This window comes from Terrapene carolina, unplaced genomic scaffold (assembly GCF_002925995.2).
Source record: "Terrapene carolina triunguis isolate 2854851 unplaced genomic scaffold, T_m_triunguis-2.0 Scaffold42, whole genome shotgun sequence".
NCBI lineage: Eukaryota > Metazoa > Chordata > Testudines > Emydidae > Terrapene > Terrapene triunguis.
Window position 1 is genome coordinate 6,257,825 of NW_020664393.1, and position 19,540 is coordinate 6,277,364.

The window sequence follows — 19,540 nt, forward strand, 5'->3', positions numbered from 1 at the left end:
TAAAAAAAGGTTTTAAATTAAAGGCATCATTTTAGAGCACATCATTGGTTTAATATAATTGAATCGCCGCGGCAGCGCTTTAATGTGGCTTGTGTAGTCGCGGCACCTGCGCTGGGAGAGAGCTCTCCCAGCACTATAAAAAAACCACCTCCACGAGGGGAATAGCTCCCAGCACTTGTGCACTGACTACAGTGGCACTTTACAGCACTGAAACTTGCAGCGCTCAAGGGGGTGTTTTTTACACCCCTGAACGAGAAAGTTGCAGTGCTGTAAAGTGCCAGTGTAGACAAGCCCTAAGATGTGGATCGCTGGGCTTGAAGCCCTGGGGAGCGGGGCATGCCCTGTCCCTGGGTTAAGTCCCTGGGGGGACTATGAATAACTAAGTACACTAACACTATTAGGAATTGATAACTATCTACAACTGTTTACACAATAAAAGTTCAAAGAACCAGTGAAAGAGAAACCACTTGCTAGAGCAAGGGGAGCGTCCCAGCACTGTCACTGGCAGTAAGAAGGAACTGAGGGAGGAAGGGGGCCAGCAGTGCCCCTTATACTGGTGCATACGCGCACCAGTCCAGAAGACTCCAGAGCTGGTCCCCTACGGATACCACTGAGGAAAAAACTTCCGTCACTGGTGCATGTGGCAAGCACACACACCTACAATGGAATGGACATAAGCAATCACTCGAAGAAAAATTAGATACGTTAGTGGCAGATAGGTCCATCAATGACTATTAGCCAAGATGGTCAGGGACACAACCCCATGCTTTGGGTGTCCCTAAACCTCATTGAGAATAACTGATTCCTGTCCTCTCCTAACATTCCTTTTCATATGTGTAAAGTTATGTTTCCTGGAGATGGAAGATGTCCCAACCCCTAACCCTTCCTCATAGATCTTATTTTCCAAACTTAATTTTGTTTGCTGTCTTTCTTAAATTGTTGTACCCTCAACTGAACACAGTATGCCAAATGAGTATCAAATAATTTAACTGCTGATTTTACACAAACTATATTTTTGGGACACCATCACATTATTTATGTCATTCAATGTAAACTTCACTATTAGCATCTATCTTCTTCCAAATGGAGTGTAAGTTAATTGATAAATTACGGGTGTTTAGTTAAGGGGTAAATTAATCCTGAATATACATCTCATTTCACATACACCTCACACTACATTATCTTTTGAGTGGATATTCCTATAGTTATTAATAGCTATACTGGAATAACAGAAGATTCTAACAATGCTTTAATAAATGTATTTTTGATTACTTATGTAAAAGAAAGTTAAATTGGCTCATATGCTTGGAAGAATAAATCAGGGTTGCTTTATAGATTATACACTCAATGCGACTCATGTAAATGTCAGAATATTTGCACTTACTTTTGTGTACATCTAGCATGAAACCATGAAAATGGACTCTCTTTTTCCTCTCTACTTCTATATAAGAATAAAACATGTCCATCACCATTGTCTTTCCTGTGCCTTCAAATAAAAAACAAATAGAACCAACAGGTAGTTAATTTAAAAACAGTATGTACTGATTACAGTAATGATTGTTCATTAGCTTTGAACTAATGAAACTACTCTCTTCTACTGAACAGTAAAAGGCTTGCTTGTTTGGGAAGAGAGATTATATTTTATGTTAAAAGAGCTAGGAGGAAAGTTGTATTTCACTTTATAAAGGACAAATTCTGAAAAAATAAAGTATGACATTTTGAGCCAACAAGTGTCCCTATTGTCTCCATCTGACATATTCCAAATATTATCAAGATGTTTTCATGGTATATTGACATGACTAGAATAAAATCTTCATCTCTCTGCCTCCCCCTCCTCTTACTTAACCAATATTTAACAATATGGGTAATTTAGTAAATAACATGTCACAAACAGAAATACATTAATACAAATAGAAATCTGAGAGCAATTGGGTCTATACTTCATACCATTTCATATTCTAAAAGAAACAAGTCTGAAAAGTTCATTAAAATAAGTAACTTGTTATACAAAATAAAATAAAAAACCTTTGACATAAAAGGATACATTAGAACTTGAGTAAGCCCTCTGTAGAAGGGCATGCCTGTCCTGTAGCATCCTCTGCTGGCTGAGTGTGGCCCTGCCTCAGTTTCCCCCACTCTCAGCATCCCTTAAGAATTCCACACAGACCAAAAGGTACAAGACAGAATACCTATCCTGGGGTTCTACTTTATTAAGTCCAAATAAACTTGAAATAAAGTCTCTTTTTCCCAGACTCAAAATAAAGTCTCCCCAAGCTTTTTTCTCTTCCCTCAGGTTCAGGGGGTGGCAAAGCCATCCTTTCTTGGGGGTTATGTTTCTGGGCTTTCAACAGCTACCCCAGCAACTTTCTTCAGGAACCCTTCTAGCACCTTTCCCCTGCCTTTCCGGGCTGAGAGCGATCCATGGGTAGCAGGTATTGCTGCTATCTTCCCCTTTGTAAGGCCCAGATTCCTTCCCGTAAACTCAGCTGGGCAGCAGGCAAACAGTCACAGGTGCACTGGACCCTGCTCCCTCTTAAATGGAAACTCTGTGAAACCGTCATTTAGACAAAACTTCCAATGAAAACTTTACTGAAACTTACCAACATCTCCATAGATGTAAAGACCTTTCGGAGGTTTGCTTTTTGCAAAGAGCTGCAAAAAAAGAGAAGGATCATTTTACATAAACACAGTGTGTAATTAATGCAAGCCTATTGCTGAGGGAATAAAATCAGGTGGCTGGATTTAATTAATTAAGTAGGGCTACCATAAAAAATATTATAAATAAAACAGTTACTAACCTTTCCATAACTACTGTTCAAGATGTGTTGCACACATCCATTCCACTGTAGGTATTTGTGCGCTCCAATGCATAGTTGTTGGAGAGTTTTTAACTTTAGTGGTAACTGTCATAGCAGCCAAACCACCCTCTGCTGTTTGCACACACCATGCAGGCATAAAGGGCTGAGCTGCCACTGCCCTCCCTCCCCTGCAGTTCCTTCCTACTGGAACAACTCCAATAGAGAGGGAAAGGAGGGTAGGTTGTGGAATGGACATGTGCCACAGATCTCGAAGAAGAGTTAAGCAAAAGTTAGTAACTGTTTCTTCTTCTTCAAGTGATTGCACATGTCCAGTGTATTGTAGGTGACTCACAGGCAGTCCCATCTGGAGGTGGATTCGGAGTCCATTTGAACAGGGACTGGAGGACCAGTTGTCCAAATTTAGCATCACCTCTAGATTGCTTAGTGGTTTCGTATCAGGTTTGAAAAAAGGGAGCAATTATCCACAGGAGGGGGAAATGCCAATATAGCTGCTAGGTGTACCTTGATCGAGCTAATTGCCAATCCTTGATGATTCAAACACAAAAGATATTCTTGCTTTTATTCAGAATGTGCTGGACTAGGGGAGACCCCTTTTAGCCTTGCCCAGGTGGAAAACTTATTTTATTTCTCAAGGTAAGTTGACTCATTGATGGTTTTCTACTAGTCAGCACTACCTTCTGCACCTTTCCAGAGCTGGACTCCTTTGCTAATGTTAAGCATGAAGTCTCCAGGCTATCATGTGAAGGGCCTGAAAGTTGGGATGGAGGAGGCGGCCATGATTCTCCAAAAATAGGTCTGCATGAAGTGTGAGTAACAGTGGGGGACTGTGAAAACCAGTAGTGACGGGGCCATGCTGGGGCAAACAGTATAAGACGGGCCTTGTCCTGCTTGACCTGACAGACAACTCTGGGCAAAAGAGGGAGAGGGGAGAAAAGTGTACTGCAGACCTTCTGACCACAGCAGTAGAAAAGCATCTGTCAACAAACCTGGGTTGTGTCCTGCCCCCCAGAGCTAAAAAATTGACCTTGCTATGTCTGGGTAAAGGGACCACTCGTGGTGATCAACCTGCTCAGTCGATCTACCACTATATTCTGAGTCCCTGGGACATGGGCTACTTTCAGAAGTATAGTTACTGATACACAAGTCCCAGAGCCAGATTGTGTCTCGATAGAATAGTAAGGACCGGGTTCCTTCCTGCTTGTTTACGTAAAACATGGCAGTCATATTGTCAGTCAGCAACAATATGCCGCTTCCTACTTGGATGTGAGAAAGGAACGCCATGCAAGCGAAACGGATAGCCAGCAATTCCCTCATATTTATGTGTAGACTGAGATCCTGTGGAGTACTGAGACATTGTGTTGGAGGGGGTCCAAGGTGAGCCCAGCACCCCAGGTCCAAGACATCCATGACTAATGTAAGAGATTGTTGAAATGGGGTAAAAGGAACTCACTTGCAGACATTGGTCGGTTCTATTCACCAATCCAGGAAGGACAACATGTGACTTGATACATGCACTAACATATCTATGAGATGCCTTCTTGAAGAGTATACACCTTGGCCATCCAGCCCTGAAGGAGTCTGAGATGCAGTCTGGCATACTGAATCACATAAGTGCACGCTGCCATATGCCCCAGCAGCCTTAGGTAGTTTCTCACCATGGTGAGAGCATAAGCCTTTTAGTGCAGAATGAGGCTTTGCATTGTGTGAAACCTCGCCTGTGGTAGTAAGGCCCTGGCTGTTGTTGAGTCCAGGATCACTCCAATAAATTCTATTTTCAGTACTGACAACAGGACTGACTTGTCTGTGTTGATCAGCAAGCCTCGAGCATCAAAGGTGGATCAGATTATGTGGGGGAGTTGCGTTGTATGTAAGAGAGGAGTACGACTGCTCAGAGCTCCGGTATGAAACTGCAGAAAAACCTGAGTGTCTCTGGATAAAGTTGAGAAGTGTGAGCAACAAGGGTGATGTCGTGGTCGGAGTCTGCTATAGACCACCAGACCAGGGGGATGAGGTGGACGAGGCTTTCTTCCGGCAACTAGCAGAAGTTGCTAAATCGCAGGCCCTGGTTCTCATGGGAGACTTTAATCACCCTGATATCTGCTGGGAGAGCAATACAGCGGTGCACAGACAATCCAGGAAGCTTTTGGAAAGTGTGGGGGACAATTTCCTGGTGCAAGTGCTAGAGGAACCAACTAGGGGCAGAGCTTTTCTTGACCTGCTGCTCACAAACAGGGAAGAATTAGTAGGGGAAGCAAAAGTGGATGGGAACCTGGGAGGCAGTGACCATGAGATGGTCGAGTTCAGGATCCTGACACAAGGAAGAAAGGAGAGCAGCAGAATACGGACCCTGGACTTCAGAAAAGCAGACTTTGACTCCCTCAGGGAACTGATGGGCAGGATCCCCTGGGAGAATAACATGAGGGGGAAAGGAGTCCAGGAGAGCTGGCTGTATTTTAAAGAATCCTTATTGCGGTTGCAGGAACAAACCATCCCCATGTGTAGAAAGAATAGTAAATATGGCAGGCGACCAGCTTGGCTAAACAGTGAAATCCTTGCTGATCTTAAACGCAAAAAAGAAGCTTACAAGAAGTGGAAGATTGGACAAATGACCAGGGAGGAGTATAAAAATATTGCTCAGGCATGCAGGAGTGAAATCAGGAAGGCCAAATCACTCTTGGAGTTGCAGCTAGCAAGAGATGTTAAGAGTAACAAGAAGGGTTTCTTCAGGTATGTTAGCAACAAGAAGGAAGTCAAGGAAAGTGTGGGCCCCTTACTGAATGAGGGAGGCAACCTAGTGACCGAGGATGTGGAAAAAGCTAATGTACTCAATGATTTTTTTGCCTCTGTCTTCACAAACAAGGTCAGCTCCCAGACTGCTGCACTGGGCAGCACAATATGGGGAGAAGGTGACCAGCCCTCTGTGGAGAAAGAAGTGGTTCGGGACTATTTAGAAAAACTGGACGTGCACAAGTCCATGGGGCCGGATGCGCTGCATCCGAGGGTGCTAAAGGAGTTGGCGGATGAGATTGCAGAGCCATTAGCCATTATTTTTGAAAACTCATGGCAATCGGGGGAGGTCCCGGATGACTGGAAAAAGGCTAATGTAGTGCCCATCTTTAAAAAAGGGAAGGAGGAGGATCCGGGGAACTACAGGCCAGTCAGCCTCACCTCAGTCCCTGGAAAAATCATGGAGCAGGTCCTCAAGGATTCAATTATGAAACACTTAGAGGAGAGGAAAGTGATCAGGAACAGTCAGCATGGATTCACCAAGGGGAAGTCGTGCCTGACTAACCTAATTGCCTTCTATGATGAGATAACTGGGTCTGTGGATGAGGGAAAAGCAGTGGATGTGTTATTCCTTGACTTTAGCAAAGCTTTTGATATGGTCTCCCACAGTATTCTTGCTGCCAAGTTAAAGAAGTATGGGCTGGATGAATGGACTGTAAGGTGGATAGAAAGCTGGCTAGATCGTCGGGCTCAACGGGTAGTGATCAATAGCTCCATGTCTAGTTGGCAGCCGGTTTCAAGCGGATGCCCCAAGGGTCGGTCCTGGGGCCGGTTTTGTTTAATATCTTTATTAATGATCTGGAGGATGGTGTGGACTGCACTCTCAGCAAGTTTGCCGATGACACTAAACTAGGAGGCTTGGTAGATACACTAGAGGGTAGGGATCGGATACAGAGGGACCTAGACAAATTAGAGGATTGGGCCAAAAGAAACCTGCTGAGGTTCAACAAGGACAAGTGCAGAGTCCTGCACTTAGGACGGAAGAATCCCATGCACAGCTACAGACTAGGGACCGAATGGCTAGGTAGCAGTTCTGCAGAAAAGGACCTAGGGGTCACAGTGGACGAGAAGCTGGATATGAGTCAACAGTGTGCTCTTGTTGCCAAGAAGGCTAACGGCATTTTGGGCTGTATAAGTAGGGGCATTGCCAGCAGATCGAGGAACGTGATCGTTCCCCTTTATTCGACATTGGTGAGGCCTCATCTGGAGTACTGTGTCCAGTTTTGGGCCCCACACTACAAGAAGGATGTGGAAAAATTGGAAAGAGTTCAGCGGAGGGCAACAAAAATGATTAGAGGTCTGGAGCGCATGACTTATGAGGAGAGGCTGAGGAAACTGGGATTGTTTAGTCTCCAGAAGAGAAGAATGAGGGGGGATTTGATAGCAGCCTTCAACTACCTGAAGGGGGGTTCCAAAGAGGATGGAACTCGGCTGTTCTCAATGGTGGCAGATGACAGAACAAGGAGCAATGGTCTCAAGTTGCAGTGGGGGAGGTCTAGGTTGGATATTAGGAAACACTATTTCACTAGGAAGGTGGTGAAACACTGGAATGCGTTACCTAGGGAGGTGGTGGAGTCTCCTTCCTTGGAGGTTTTTAAGGCCCGGCTTGACAAAGCCCTTGCTGGGATGATTTAGTTGGGAATTGGTCCTGCTTTGAGCAGGGGGTTGGACTAGATGACCTCCTGAGGTCTCTTCCAACCCTGATATTCTATGATTCTATGAATGCTGGGCACCACTTCTTATCAACCAGTTGTCCAGGGAAGGGAACATTTAGACCCTTAACCTCTGGAGGAATGGTGCTACCACCATCAGACACTTTGGAGCAGCCAAGAGACCAAAGAGGAGGACTATGAACTGATAAAGGCATCGGCTGACAAAGAATCTCAGAATTTTTCTGTGGCTCTGATGAATTGCCATGTGAAATTAGGCATCCTTTAAGTCAAAGGCAGTGTACTAGTCTCCTGGCTCCAGAGAAGAAATAATAGAAGCTAGACTGACCATCCAGAATTTTGGTTATTTTTAGGAACTTGTTTAGCTGCCTTAGATCTAAAATAGGTGAGAGACCCCCCTTTTACCTTCAGGATCAGGAAGTTTTAGGAGTAAAACACCTCTCCCCTGAATAAAGGATGAACCTCCTCTATAGTTTTTACAAGGTGAACTGATTATATCTCTTGCAGTAATACTGTCTCTTGGGAGGGGTCCCTGAAGAGAGATGGGGAAGGGTGTTAGAGGTAGAAATAAAATGGAATGTATATCCCACTTCCACCAGGCTTAGAACTCACCGATCTGTTGGGACATGGGCCAAAGCACAAAAGAAGTGGGACAGGCAGTTTGAAAAAGCTGGAAAAGAAAAAGATGGTACTCTTGTAAGTGGTGGACTGCTCTCAATCCACCCATAAAAATGAGCTCTTGGAATATGCTGCCTGCCTCAATGAACTGGTGGCTGTGGAAGCAGAGGCAGTGGTGGGCATCATTTGTAACCTCTGCTCCTTCTTCTTGGTAGGTCTTGGGGTCAAGGGACAAATCCCTGAAAATACTGGGACTGAGGAGGATGAAACCCCTTCCACTTCTTTGCTGGGGTGTAAACTTTGCAGAGTCTCATCCATCTTTTCTGTGAAGCGCAATGGCGCTTCAAAAGGTAAGTCCTGGACTGTCTGTTGCACCTCTGGAAGGAGGCCATAAGAGTGTAACCAGGATGAGCGCTTCATCGTGATAGCAGAGGTCAAGCGGTGCACTGCAGAATTTGCTGCATTGAGACCTGCCTGCAAAGTTATTCTGGTAACCAACTTCCCCTCCTCTATGAGAGGCTGGAACTCCTGTTTCACCTCATCTGGAAGTTTGTCTTTGAACTTCAAAATGTATACCACAGGGTGAAATCGTAGTGCCTCGACAAAGCTTGCTGGTTTGCAGGACGAAACGGTAATTCACCTGTGGAATAAAGCTTCCTCCCACATAAGTTCAGCTTCTTGTCCTCTTTATTTTTTGGCATTGATGCCTGGTGCCCCATCTTTCTTTTACACCGGCTGCTGCGACTACAAGGGAGCCTGGAGGAGGATGGTTATTTAGGTGTGCGAACCCCTAGAAGGGGACATAATACCATCTCTCCACTCTTTTTGCAGTTGGAGGCAGGGAAGCTGAGTCTGCCAGAGCACTTAGGTAGGATTTAAGATAGCTCTACTGGATATATCTATATGAGGCTATTCTAGCCAGAGCTGCAAATGTCAGAATGTCCACCAGTTTGTGGGATTTTTCCTGGATGTCCTCTGGGTGGATATCTAGGGTCATAGCCATCCTCCTCAACAACTCCTGATGAGTCTTAAAATCATCAGAAGATGAAGAAATAGGCTCTACCACAATTGGCTCATCAGGGGACTGCCAATGGTACCGGAGGCTGATCCAGTTCCTGCTCCTCTTGCAGCTGTTCGTGAGAGAGATCCTGACTGCTTGGTGCGGGGCTTGGTACCAACACTATGGTGTTTGAGGTGTAAATGCTCCTGATGCCCAGAAGATGGAGTCAGCTGAGGTGCCCAGGGGGATACTCTTGATTGAGAGAGGAAGCCTCATGGTTCCAAAAGGGCCACTGGCGCAGCCTGGTCCCCAATTATGCATAGCCCAAAGGTCCCAGCTGGAACTGAGGCTGAAACCAGGGCAGGCAGGTGACATATCCCCTCGGATGGGACCGGCTAGGAGTTTGATGAAGAAGCTTCTTGTTAGTATGTTGGTGCCGTACCCATCAGTACCAATGAAGAAGGCTGACTCTGAAGAAAGAGAAGCCAAGGAGATCATTTGTGGCTTTCCCCTAGATCAGAGATAGGCAAATCTTTTGGCCCAAGGGCCACAACTGGGAATAGAAATTGCATGGCGGGCCATGAATCCTCACAAAATTGGGGTTGGGGTGCGGGAGGGGGTGAGGGCTCTGGCTGGGGGTGCGGGCCCCGGGGTGGGGCCAGAAATGAGGTGTGGGAAGGGGCTCCGGGCTGGGGCGGGGAAGTGGGGTACAGGGGGGAGAGGGGAGGGCTCCAGCTGGGGGTGCGGGCTCTGGGGTGGGTCTGGGGATGAGGGGTGTAGGAGTGTGCTCTGGGCTGGACTGAGGGGTTCAGAGGGCAGGAGGGGAATCAGGGCTGGGGCAGGGGATTGGGGTGCGGGAAGGGGTGCAGGCTCTGGCTGGGGGTACAGGCTCTGGGGTGGGGCTGGGGATGAGCAGTTTGGGGTGCAGGAGAGTGCTCCAGGCTGGGATTGAGGGGTTTGGAGGGTGGGAGGGGGGATCAGGGCTGGGGCAGGGAAACTGAAGGGGGGCCATACCGCTGCTTCCGGGAGCCGCGTGGAGCAGCCCCCAACCCTGCTACCCAGCTGGAGCGGGGCCATGCCTCTGCTTCCGGGAGCTGCGTGGAGTGGCCCCCAACCCTACACCCCGGCTGGAGCACTGGAGTGGGGCAAGCCCCAGACCCCACTCCCCAGCGGGAGCTTGAGGGCTGGTTTAAAACGGCTGGCGGGCCGGATCCATCCCACGGGCTGTAGTTTACCCACCATGCCCTAGATGGTACCAGCCCAATTGGTACGCAGGTGCAGAGGTGAAGGCGTTCAAGGTGGTACCTTGGGCGCCAGTGCTGAATGAGTCTCTTTAACGGATGGTGACAGTGGCACTATGAGGTTTAACAACTCTCTTGCAGCCTCAAACACCTTAGGATAAGAGGGCATCAGTGCATCACAGCTCTTTCTGCCTGTGCGATGTGTGTGAGACTGCAGAGGGCGCTCAGGCTGCCCCAATGGGTACCACTAAGGGTAAAAACTCTCACATCTGCACACAGCTGTGCACAAACATCTACAGTGAAATGGACATGTGCAATCACTCGAAGAAGAACCTTGATAAATTACTGACTCAAAAGTTTGTAACCAATCTAATATTACAACAATATGTGGGTTGCGCAAAGGGGAAAAAAGAGGAAAAATATATACAATTTTATTTAGAACTATTTAAAACAACCATATCTCTAGGCATGCTTACCCTATTTAACACCACACTTCCAAACTCCACAATTAAACTTTTCCCAATCCACCATCAAAACAGACTCTCTCATTATCCACTAAACCCTTTGACCACAGAGCCCAACAAGAACTTGGGAAAATAGATTTTGTTATATAAACCAGTATCACAATATTTGCAAATATATACTGTAGATTATCAGCAATGTTTAGGATGTGAAATTTCTTGGCTTTAAAAAGGAGGTAGGGTTGCGTGAAGGACAGTCTTAATCTCCATCCTCTCTACCTAGAGCTTTTGAGCCAGTTATCTCTGGTTTAAGCTTCATTCAAAACAACGGAGTTACAATAGGGATAGGTCTGTCTTTTTATGTCTAAATATGTTTCACTTCAAAACATGTATTTTACTAACTCACAGTTTATCTAGTAAGTTGCATTTATCTTGAATGAATGTTGCTGAAGTGTTTTCAGCCGGAGTGGCTGTTACTTGAGACATGCTGTGTTGTATTTGAAGGTTTGTTTTCTAAGTTACACTCAATAAAGGCATTCCTATTTGGAAATATTTCCATGTGGATGATTTTGCTAAGCAGTTTGCATTTATCTTAAGATTCACAATTCACTTCAGTTTTTCAAGTAACTAAGCAGAAACATTTACAAGTGTATACATAATTCCAAACAGAAATCAGTTTCTAAAGTAGAGAACTGAACAAAAGTCTGATCAGCTTATGAGGCTGGACTGATATCCACTACAATATTTTGCAAGGGTACTTGTTTGGTTATTTTAAATGCTGCAATTTCACAAAGCAATAAAAGCTAAGCAAGAACAGAGGAAAATTAAAATTACAACCCCTGTGGTCTCATTTGGAGTTGTGTAATTGCTAAACAACTTGAATCTGGAGCACATTTCAAAACACAGTGCTAAATTAAAGAAACAGTAGCTTCTGTAGCAAAAACATTCATTAATGGGCATACAAAAACATAATACATGACCAAAAACAGCAAGATGCATGTCTCAGAATAACATGCCTTTTTAGTACCAATATCTTCAACAAATATGCAAGTCTAACTATAATGGAACCACTTATAGATTTAATTTAGAGAGCTATATTAATAGAATGCCCAAAAATTTTATTAATTTAATCTGTAGTTGCAACAAGGTTTCAGATGTTCTGAACAGTTCCACTAATAGATTAATAGATTCCAAGCCCAGAAGGGACTCCTGTAATCATCTAGTCCAGGGGTGGGCAAACTTTTTGGCCTGAGGGACACATCGGGTTTCCGAAATTGTATGGAGGGCTGGTTAGGGGAGGCTGTGCCTCCTCAAACAGTCAGGCGTGGCCCGGCCCCCGCCCCCTATCCAACTCCCCCTGCTTCTCACCCCGACGGCTGCCCGGGACTCCTGCTCCATCAAAACCCCCCTGTTCTCTGACAGCCCTCGGATCCCCCGCCCGACTGCTCCCCACCGCCCCATCCAACCCCCCACTCTCATTCCTGACTGCCCCATCCAACCACCCCTTCTCCCTGACCGCCCCCAGAACCTCTGCCCCCGACTGCCCCCTGCCGCCCCATCCAACCCCCCCTCCTTCCTGACTGCCCCCCCAGGACCCCTGCCCCCATTCAACCCCCGTTCCCCACCCTCTGACTGTCCCGACCCCATCCACACCCCCACCCCCTGACCATCACCCTGAATTCCCCTGTCCTCTATCCAACCCCCCCTGCTCCCTGCCCCCTTACCGCGCTGCTTGGAGCACCGGTGGCTGGTGGTGCTACAGCCATGCTGCCCAAAGCACCAGGACAGGCAGCCGTGCCGCCCGGCTGGAGCCAGCCACGCCACTGTGCAGCACAGAGCACCGGGTTGGGCAGCCGCAGCCCGACAAGAGCTCGCAGCCCTGCCACCCAGAGCATTGCGCTGCGGTGCAGTGAGCTGAGGCTGCGGGGGAGAGGGGACAGCAGGGGAGAGGTCGGGGGCTAGCTTCCCGGGCCAGGAGCTCAGGGTCTGGGCAGGAGGGTCCCACGGGCCGGATGTGGCTTGCCCACCTTTGATCTAGTCTGACGTCCTGGATAACATAGGCCATAGAACTTCCCCAAAGTAATTCCTAGAGCATATCTTTTAAAAAAACATCCAATCTTGATTTAAAAATTACCAATGATGGAGAATTCACCAACACCCTTCGTAAGTTGTTCCGGTGGTTAATTACTCCTATTGTTAAAAAATTATGCCTTATTTAGAGTCTGAATTTATCTAGCTTCATCTTCTAGCCATTGGATCATGTTATACTTTTCTCTGATAGATTGAAGAGTCCATTATTAAATGTTTGTTAAATGTAGATAATTACAGACTGTAATTGAGGGACCCCTAACCTTCTCTTTGTTATGTTAAATAAATAGAGTTCCTTGAGTCTATCATCATAGGACATGTTTTTCAATCCTTTAATCATTTTCCTGGGTCTTCTCTGAATTCTCTTGATTTTACCAATATCTCCTTGAACTGTGAACACCAGAACTGGACACAGTATTCCAGCAGCAGTTGCACCAGTGGCCAATACATAGCTAAAATAACCTCTCTACTCCTGTTTATAAATCCAAGGATTGCGTTAGCCTTTTTGTACACAGCATCGTATAGGAGCTCACATTCAGCTCATTATCCACCATGACCCCAAAATCTTTTTCGGAGTCACTGCTTCTCAGGATAGAGTCTCCTGTTGTAACAGTATGGTCTACATTCTTTGTTCCAGGATTTATACAATTACATTTATTCATATTAAAACACATATTGTTAGCTTGCGCCCAGTTTACCAAGCAATCCAGATTGCTCTGTATCAATGACGTGTCCTCTCCATTATTTACCACTCCCCCTGCAAACTTTTTCAGCGATGTTTTCTTCCAGGTCATTAGTAAAAATGTTAAATAGATGTAGGGCCAACAACCAATCCCTGCCGTACCCCAATTGAAAACTCATTTGATGATGATTCCCCCTTTACAATTACATTTTGAGACCTATTATTTAGCCAGTTTTTAATCCATTTAGCATGTGCCATATGAATTTTATATCTTTATGTTTTTTAATCAACTACCAAGTAAAATGTCTTATGAAAGTCTAAGTATATTACATCAACACTATTACCTTTATCAACCAAACCTGTAATAGAACTGGCTGCGACTCTTTGCTTGGGCTTTAAACATTTAGAAAGATAATTTAATTGATGACTTTTTCCTGTGTGCATTTGTGCATATTTTTTAAAAGTCTTTCTCTCAATATAGTTGCTGAATCTCAGAACTATACAACTAAGGAACAACAACAAAAAGGATATTTGTATGAGAATATAGATCTACAAATTTCTTTCTGAAAATAAAGGGATTTCTTTAGAGTAAATTTAGGATTATTGACCACACTCCCAGTCATTCTTCATTTTTTACGAGGCAAAAGACGTAATATTTATTAGCGAATAGAAAAAGTCTGCATTTTTAAAAAACTCAGGTTCCACATCTTTTTTAAAAAAAAATCTCTCTCTCACAAACACACAAATAAAAATCAGGAAATGCAAATAGGTCAATGCAAAAGTGAGGATGTTGTTGCACAAATGTTTCCATTCTAAATTGTCTGTCTCAGTTGCTTGGAACTTCCTTGAATTTCAACCTTTTGGGCAGTTACCGCTGTTTAATTCTCACTCCAGGAGTTATCTCTGGAAAGTCTGAGAAAAAAACTGTTTTGGGTCAAAGGAAGGAAGCATAATTGCTTGGACTTTTGGAAAGTCCAAGATTGACTTTTGGGGATGAAAGCAGAATTTGTCGTCACCAAAATTTATGACTAGTGAACGATGTATCCCTCCGTTACATCAATTCTGCTACTGAAGTGGTCTGAATGGATGTTCAGTGAGAGCTTAGATATATTTAGTCCCAAGAAAGGGCCCTACATACTTGGAGGAATTCTAGTGGTTTAGGGTATCTTTTCAAATCCAAGTGAAATGATGTTTTCTTTTATTTGATGTTTCCAGAAAAGAAGACACTGTAGTCACCTTTAGGATAGCTCATTTTAAAACCAGTCGGAAATTATAAGAATGTAAGAATAGCCACACTGGATCAGACCAATGGTCCATCTAGCCCAGTATCTTGTCTCTGAGAGTGGCCAGTGCCAGACTCTTCAGAGGGAACGAACAGAACAAGGCAATTCTGAATGATACATCCTGTCTTCCAGTCCCAGCTTCTGGCAGATGAAGGCTTAGGGACACCCAAAGCATAGGGTTACATCTCTGATCATCTTGGCTAATAGCCATTGATATCACTTATCTAACTATTTTTGAACACAGTTATACTTTTAAATGCTTTTAAATTCTAGCATATGGTTTACTTGGGATTCCTAAGAGTGTCGATTTTAAAAAAATTTGAATCTTCTCCAAATTAAAAGAATAACTTGATTAACAGATTTCCAGCACTGCCAAGCCTAAACATTCAAACACCATGAATCAGGCCTCCAAAGTCATAAAACAGTGGTTGTTATCAGGGTTGTGACCCACAGCAGCATAACATTTAAGGCACCCAAAGATGCAATACATATGTTGACTGAACATTTTATTGGCCTGAATGAACCCTAAAACATCACAGCATCCAACTGCTGAAACAACCAGGCCAGCTCCATGCATACAGAGGGGAACTACACACTCTTCACCCTTGAGCAGAAAAGAAATATTGGATCTCCTGGACCTGTGGGGGGGAAGAGACTATACAAGCACAGCTATAGATCAGCTGTAGAAAACGTACATCTAACGGGCAGACTGCATGGCAGTTACAGGCAAAAGGATACAATGGGAATTAGTAGCAGTGCTGTGTGAAAGTGAAGGAACTTCACCAGGGACACCAGAAGGTGAGAGTGGGCAGCAAGAACTGTGGTGCCACCCTATAGACCTGCCGCTTTTACAACAAACTGCATGCACTACTTGGTGGGGACTACGACTACGGACACTTCATAGGAAGCTGAGGCAAAAATCCTTGTGGTGGACAGGGAGGAGGGAGGAGTATGTGACATGACAGAGGATTCAAACCATGCCACAAGCCAGAAGCTCTTTGAAACTCCGGCGGAGTCAAGCCAGTCCCACCACACAAACACACAGGAGCCCAATGATAAAGAGGAAGGAACCTTAGGTATGTTTGTACAGGAATTATTCCTTGTATTAATTTTTCCCCTTGTTGTTGCCCAAAACCTGATCTCTCACCTTCTTCCTCCCTCCCACTGCCCTTCTTCACCATTTTAAAAAATGACACCTGTTCCATCCTGAATTTTAGAGAACAAAGGCATTTACTTTTGACTGGTTATTGATAAAATGTTAGAAAATATAGTGTTAGAGAATACATTCTAAAAAAATAGTATGGCAGTCAGGTCATACAATCCACACTACATCAGTGTCCTGTGCTCAGGTGGAGGTAGGGAGAAGAAAACAGAGGTAGAATCCACATCTGCTTTTCAATACTTTGGCTTGTTGGGTTAGGCTGAGAGGCCCATGCAGAGTACTACATCTGAATAGGGATGTCCCTTTTGTCATATTGAGAGTTCTCAATGAAACTTTAATGGAGATACTCTGTGACCCTCTCCCGAACATTGCTAGGGATGGTAGCCTTGTTTCTTTCCCCACCATAGGAGGCTTTCCCATGGTACACCTCTACCCCGATATAACACGAATTTGGATATAACGCGATAAAGCAGCGCTCTGGGGGGGCGGGGCTGTGCGCTCCGGCGGATCAAAGCAAATTCAATATAACGCGGGTTCACCTATAATGTGGTAAGATTTTTTGGCTCCCGAGGACAGCGTTATATCGGGGTAGAGGTGTACTCTGTGATGAGCTCAGCTGGCATCATTGCAATAAATTGGCTAGCAGCATATGTGCCTGGACGGCTTCAGGATGACAGTAGCAGCTGGTTCTCTGTGCCTTTATCACCCTCAGGAAAAAGTTATCAACAAAAGTGACCTCTGCCTGTGAAAATATTGCCAATATTCACTGCTTTTCTCCCATACCCACAGGCACCTAGCTTTTAAAGCTTATGTGCAACAGAAGCCCACCCTTTTCTCCCCAGAAGGCTAGCCCATGCTCACAATGGTTTAAGCTGCAGAGTGGTTCTGTACACAGCCTCCCCAAAGCAAAAGTGACCATTAGCATTTGTTAAAAATATTTATGGGAATAATGCAAGGGAGTTTTGAGACTTATCTTTCCCTTTTCTATTGTGACTGCAAATCTAACGGTGTATCTTTTTGTTGTAATCATCAGCCTCCTGCATGGTGGCCTTGAGAGGTCCTGCCTCCATGCCTGCTGAACGTCTGACTCCAATCTGGAGGAGAAAGAAGAGGATTCAGGAGGATATGTTTGGCAAGCTCCTCCAATCCTCTATGGACTCGGCCCATGAAAATAGGGCTTGTAGGGCCATGATCATAGAGAAGGTATGAGAATGGAGAGATCAGTTGCTGTAGGAGATGGAAAAGGACTGAGAGGCACATAAGGAAATGCACCAGGATATAATGGATCTGCTCAGGTAACAAACACAAATGTCGTAGAGCACCGCTGACTTACATGCTCACAGAATACTGACTCCACGGACTTTCCAGTCCCTGGAGAACTCCTTGGTCAGTGGTCCCTACACTCCACAACACAACAGATGGCATCAGGGTGTGCACCTATACCCCTACCACACCACACTGGGGGAAAACAAGAACCACGGTTACACATACACAGACCTGTGGAAACCGCAGGATCAGACAATACTTGTTGCATTTCATATTGGACTAGGGGTTTTAAAGTATGGTTCACCCTGTTACACTTTTGCTAGATTGTTTTTACTGAGTTTTTTCAACATTACTTTTGTTGGCTATTGGTTTGCAAACCATAGAGTTCCATTTTTTAAAACTCTGCATATCTTTATTATTATAGGCAATAAACAACTCATAGTCATAAGTTTAAACAAAGCATTACAGATATTATAGCTGGAGGCAACAACCCTTCATATTAAATAATGTACACTGAATTCATAGTGACACACAATCCATGCCACCCTCTCCATTTTAAGTAGTTTACACTAAGCATTACAGATTCCAAAATGGGAGAGACAGTAACCCATTCCTGAACGCTGTTTCATAAAATGTTCATCAGACAATGTTACTGTGCCTGACTGCTACAATAGTCTTTTAAGCCTCCCTCAGTGATGCAGCTCTGTGCTGAGCTCTTCTAATAGTTCATGTGTCTGGCTGTTCAAATTCAGCAGACAGCCAGTCCACCTCACTCCTCCACCACAGGATAACTTTTCTCCCTTCACTTCAGATATTGTGCAATAAACAACATGCAGCTATAACAATGCCTCGCTGAAATCCAATGTAGTTGGCAAACATCTCCAACGACTCCTCAATCTACCAAAAACACGTTCAACTGTCATTCCACTCCTGCTGAGCCAGTCGCTGAATCTTTCCTTGGTGCTGTAGAGGTGGCCAATATATGGCTTCATGAGCCAGGGGAAGGCTGCAGCACCCACAATCACTCTTGGCATTTCAACATCCCCAATTTGAATGCACTAGTTGGGGATGAATGTCTCTGTTTGCAACTTTTTGAATAGTCTCGTGTTCTTAAAGATGCGAGCATCATGCACCTTCCCCAATATCAGTCAAGCATCCTGCTGATCCACCTGTCCTTGCATAACCATTGAAAAGTAACCCTTTCTGTTAATATACTCAGTGGTGACATGGGCTGGTGCCAGAATAGGGATATGTGTGCTGTGTATTGCCCTACTGCAGTTTGGGAAACCCATTGCTGCAAAACCATCCAATATTTCATGCATGTTGCCAACAGTCACAATCCTGTGTAGCAGGAGACAATTAATGGGCTTGTACATTTGTGTGATGATAGCCCCCACTGTGGATTTTCCAACCCCAAAATGTTTGTCCACTGACCAGTAGTAATTTGGGGTTGCAAGTTTCCAGAGTGTGATCGCCACGCACTTCTCTACTGTCAGTGAAGCTCTCATTTTGGCATCCCAGCACAAGACACCAGATGTCACCCTACCCAGGCTAATGTAGTGCCCATCTTTAAAAAAGGGAAGGAGGAGGATCCGGGGAACTACAGGCCAGTCAGCCTCACCTCAGTCCCTGGAAAAATCATGGAGCAGGTCCTCAAGGAATCAATTATGAAACACTTAGAGGAGAGGAAAGTGATCAGGAACAGTCAGCATGGATTCACCAAGGGGAAGTCGTGCCTGACTAACCTAATTGCCTTCTATGATGAGATAACTGGCTCTGTGGATGAGGGGAAAGCAGTGGATGTGTTATTTCTTGACTTTAGCAAAGCTTTTGATATGGTCTCCCACAGTATTCTTGCCGCCAAGTTAAAGAAGTATGGGCTGGATGAATGGACTATAAGGTGGACAGAAAGCTGGCTAGATCGTCGGGCTCAACGGGTAGTGATCAATGGCTCCATGTCTAGTTGGCAGCCGGTTTCAAGCGGAGTGCCCCAAGGGTTGGTCCTGGGGCCGGTTTTGTTTAATATCTTCATTAATGATCTGGAGATGGTGTGGACTGCACTCTCAGCAAGTTTGCAGATGACACTAAACTGGGAGGCGTGGTAGATACACTAGAGGGTAGGGATCGGATACAGAGGGACCTAGACAAATTAGAGGATTGGGCCAAAAAAAACCTGATGAGGTTCAACAAGGACAAGTGCAGAGTCCTGCACTTAGGACGGAAGAATCCCATGCACTGCTACAGACTAGGGACCGAATGGCTGGGTAGCAGTTCTGCAGAAAAGGACCTAGGGGTCACAGTGGACGAGAAGCTGGATATGAGTCAACAGTGTGCTCTTGTTGCCAAGAAGGCTAACGGCATTTTGGGCTGTATAAGTAGGGGCATTGCCAGCAGATCGAGGAACGTGATCGTTCCCCTTTATTCGACATTGGTGAGGCCTCATCTGGAATACTGTGTCCAGTT

The 19,540-nt window shown here is 45.1% G+C and overlaps 1 protein-coding gene across 1 annotated transcript in view; it reads right to left on the reverse strand.

Annotated features, from left to right (window-relative positions):
* AFG1L (AFG1 like ATPase) overlaps positions 1-19,540 on the reverse strand; it is a 130,331-nt gene that overhangs the window by 85,676 nt on the left and 25,115 nt on the right. Inside the window, exons 3-4 of the mRNA XM_024202598.2 lie at positions 2,601-2,652; positions 1,385-1,486 (exon numbers count right to left, since the gene is read on the reverse strand). Of these exons, the coding sequence (XP_024058366.1) occupies positions 1,385-1,486; positions 2,601-2,652 (154 nt within the window). The remainder of the gene's footprint in view (positions 1-1,384; positions 1,487-2,600; positions 2,653-19,540) is intronic.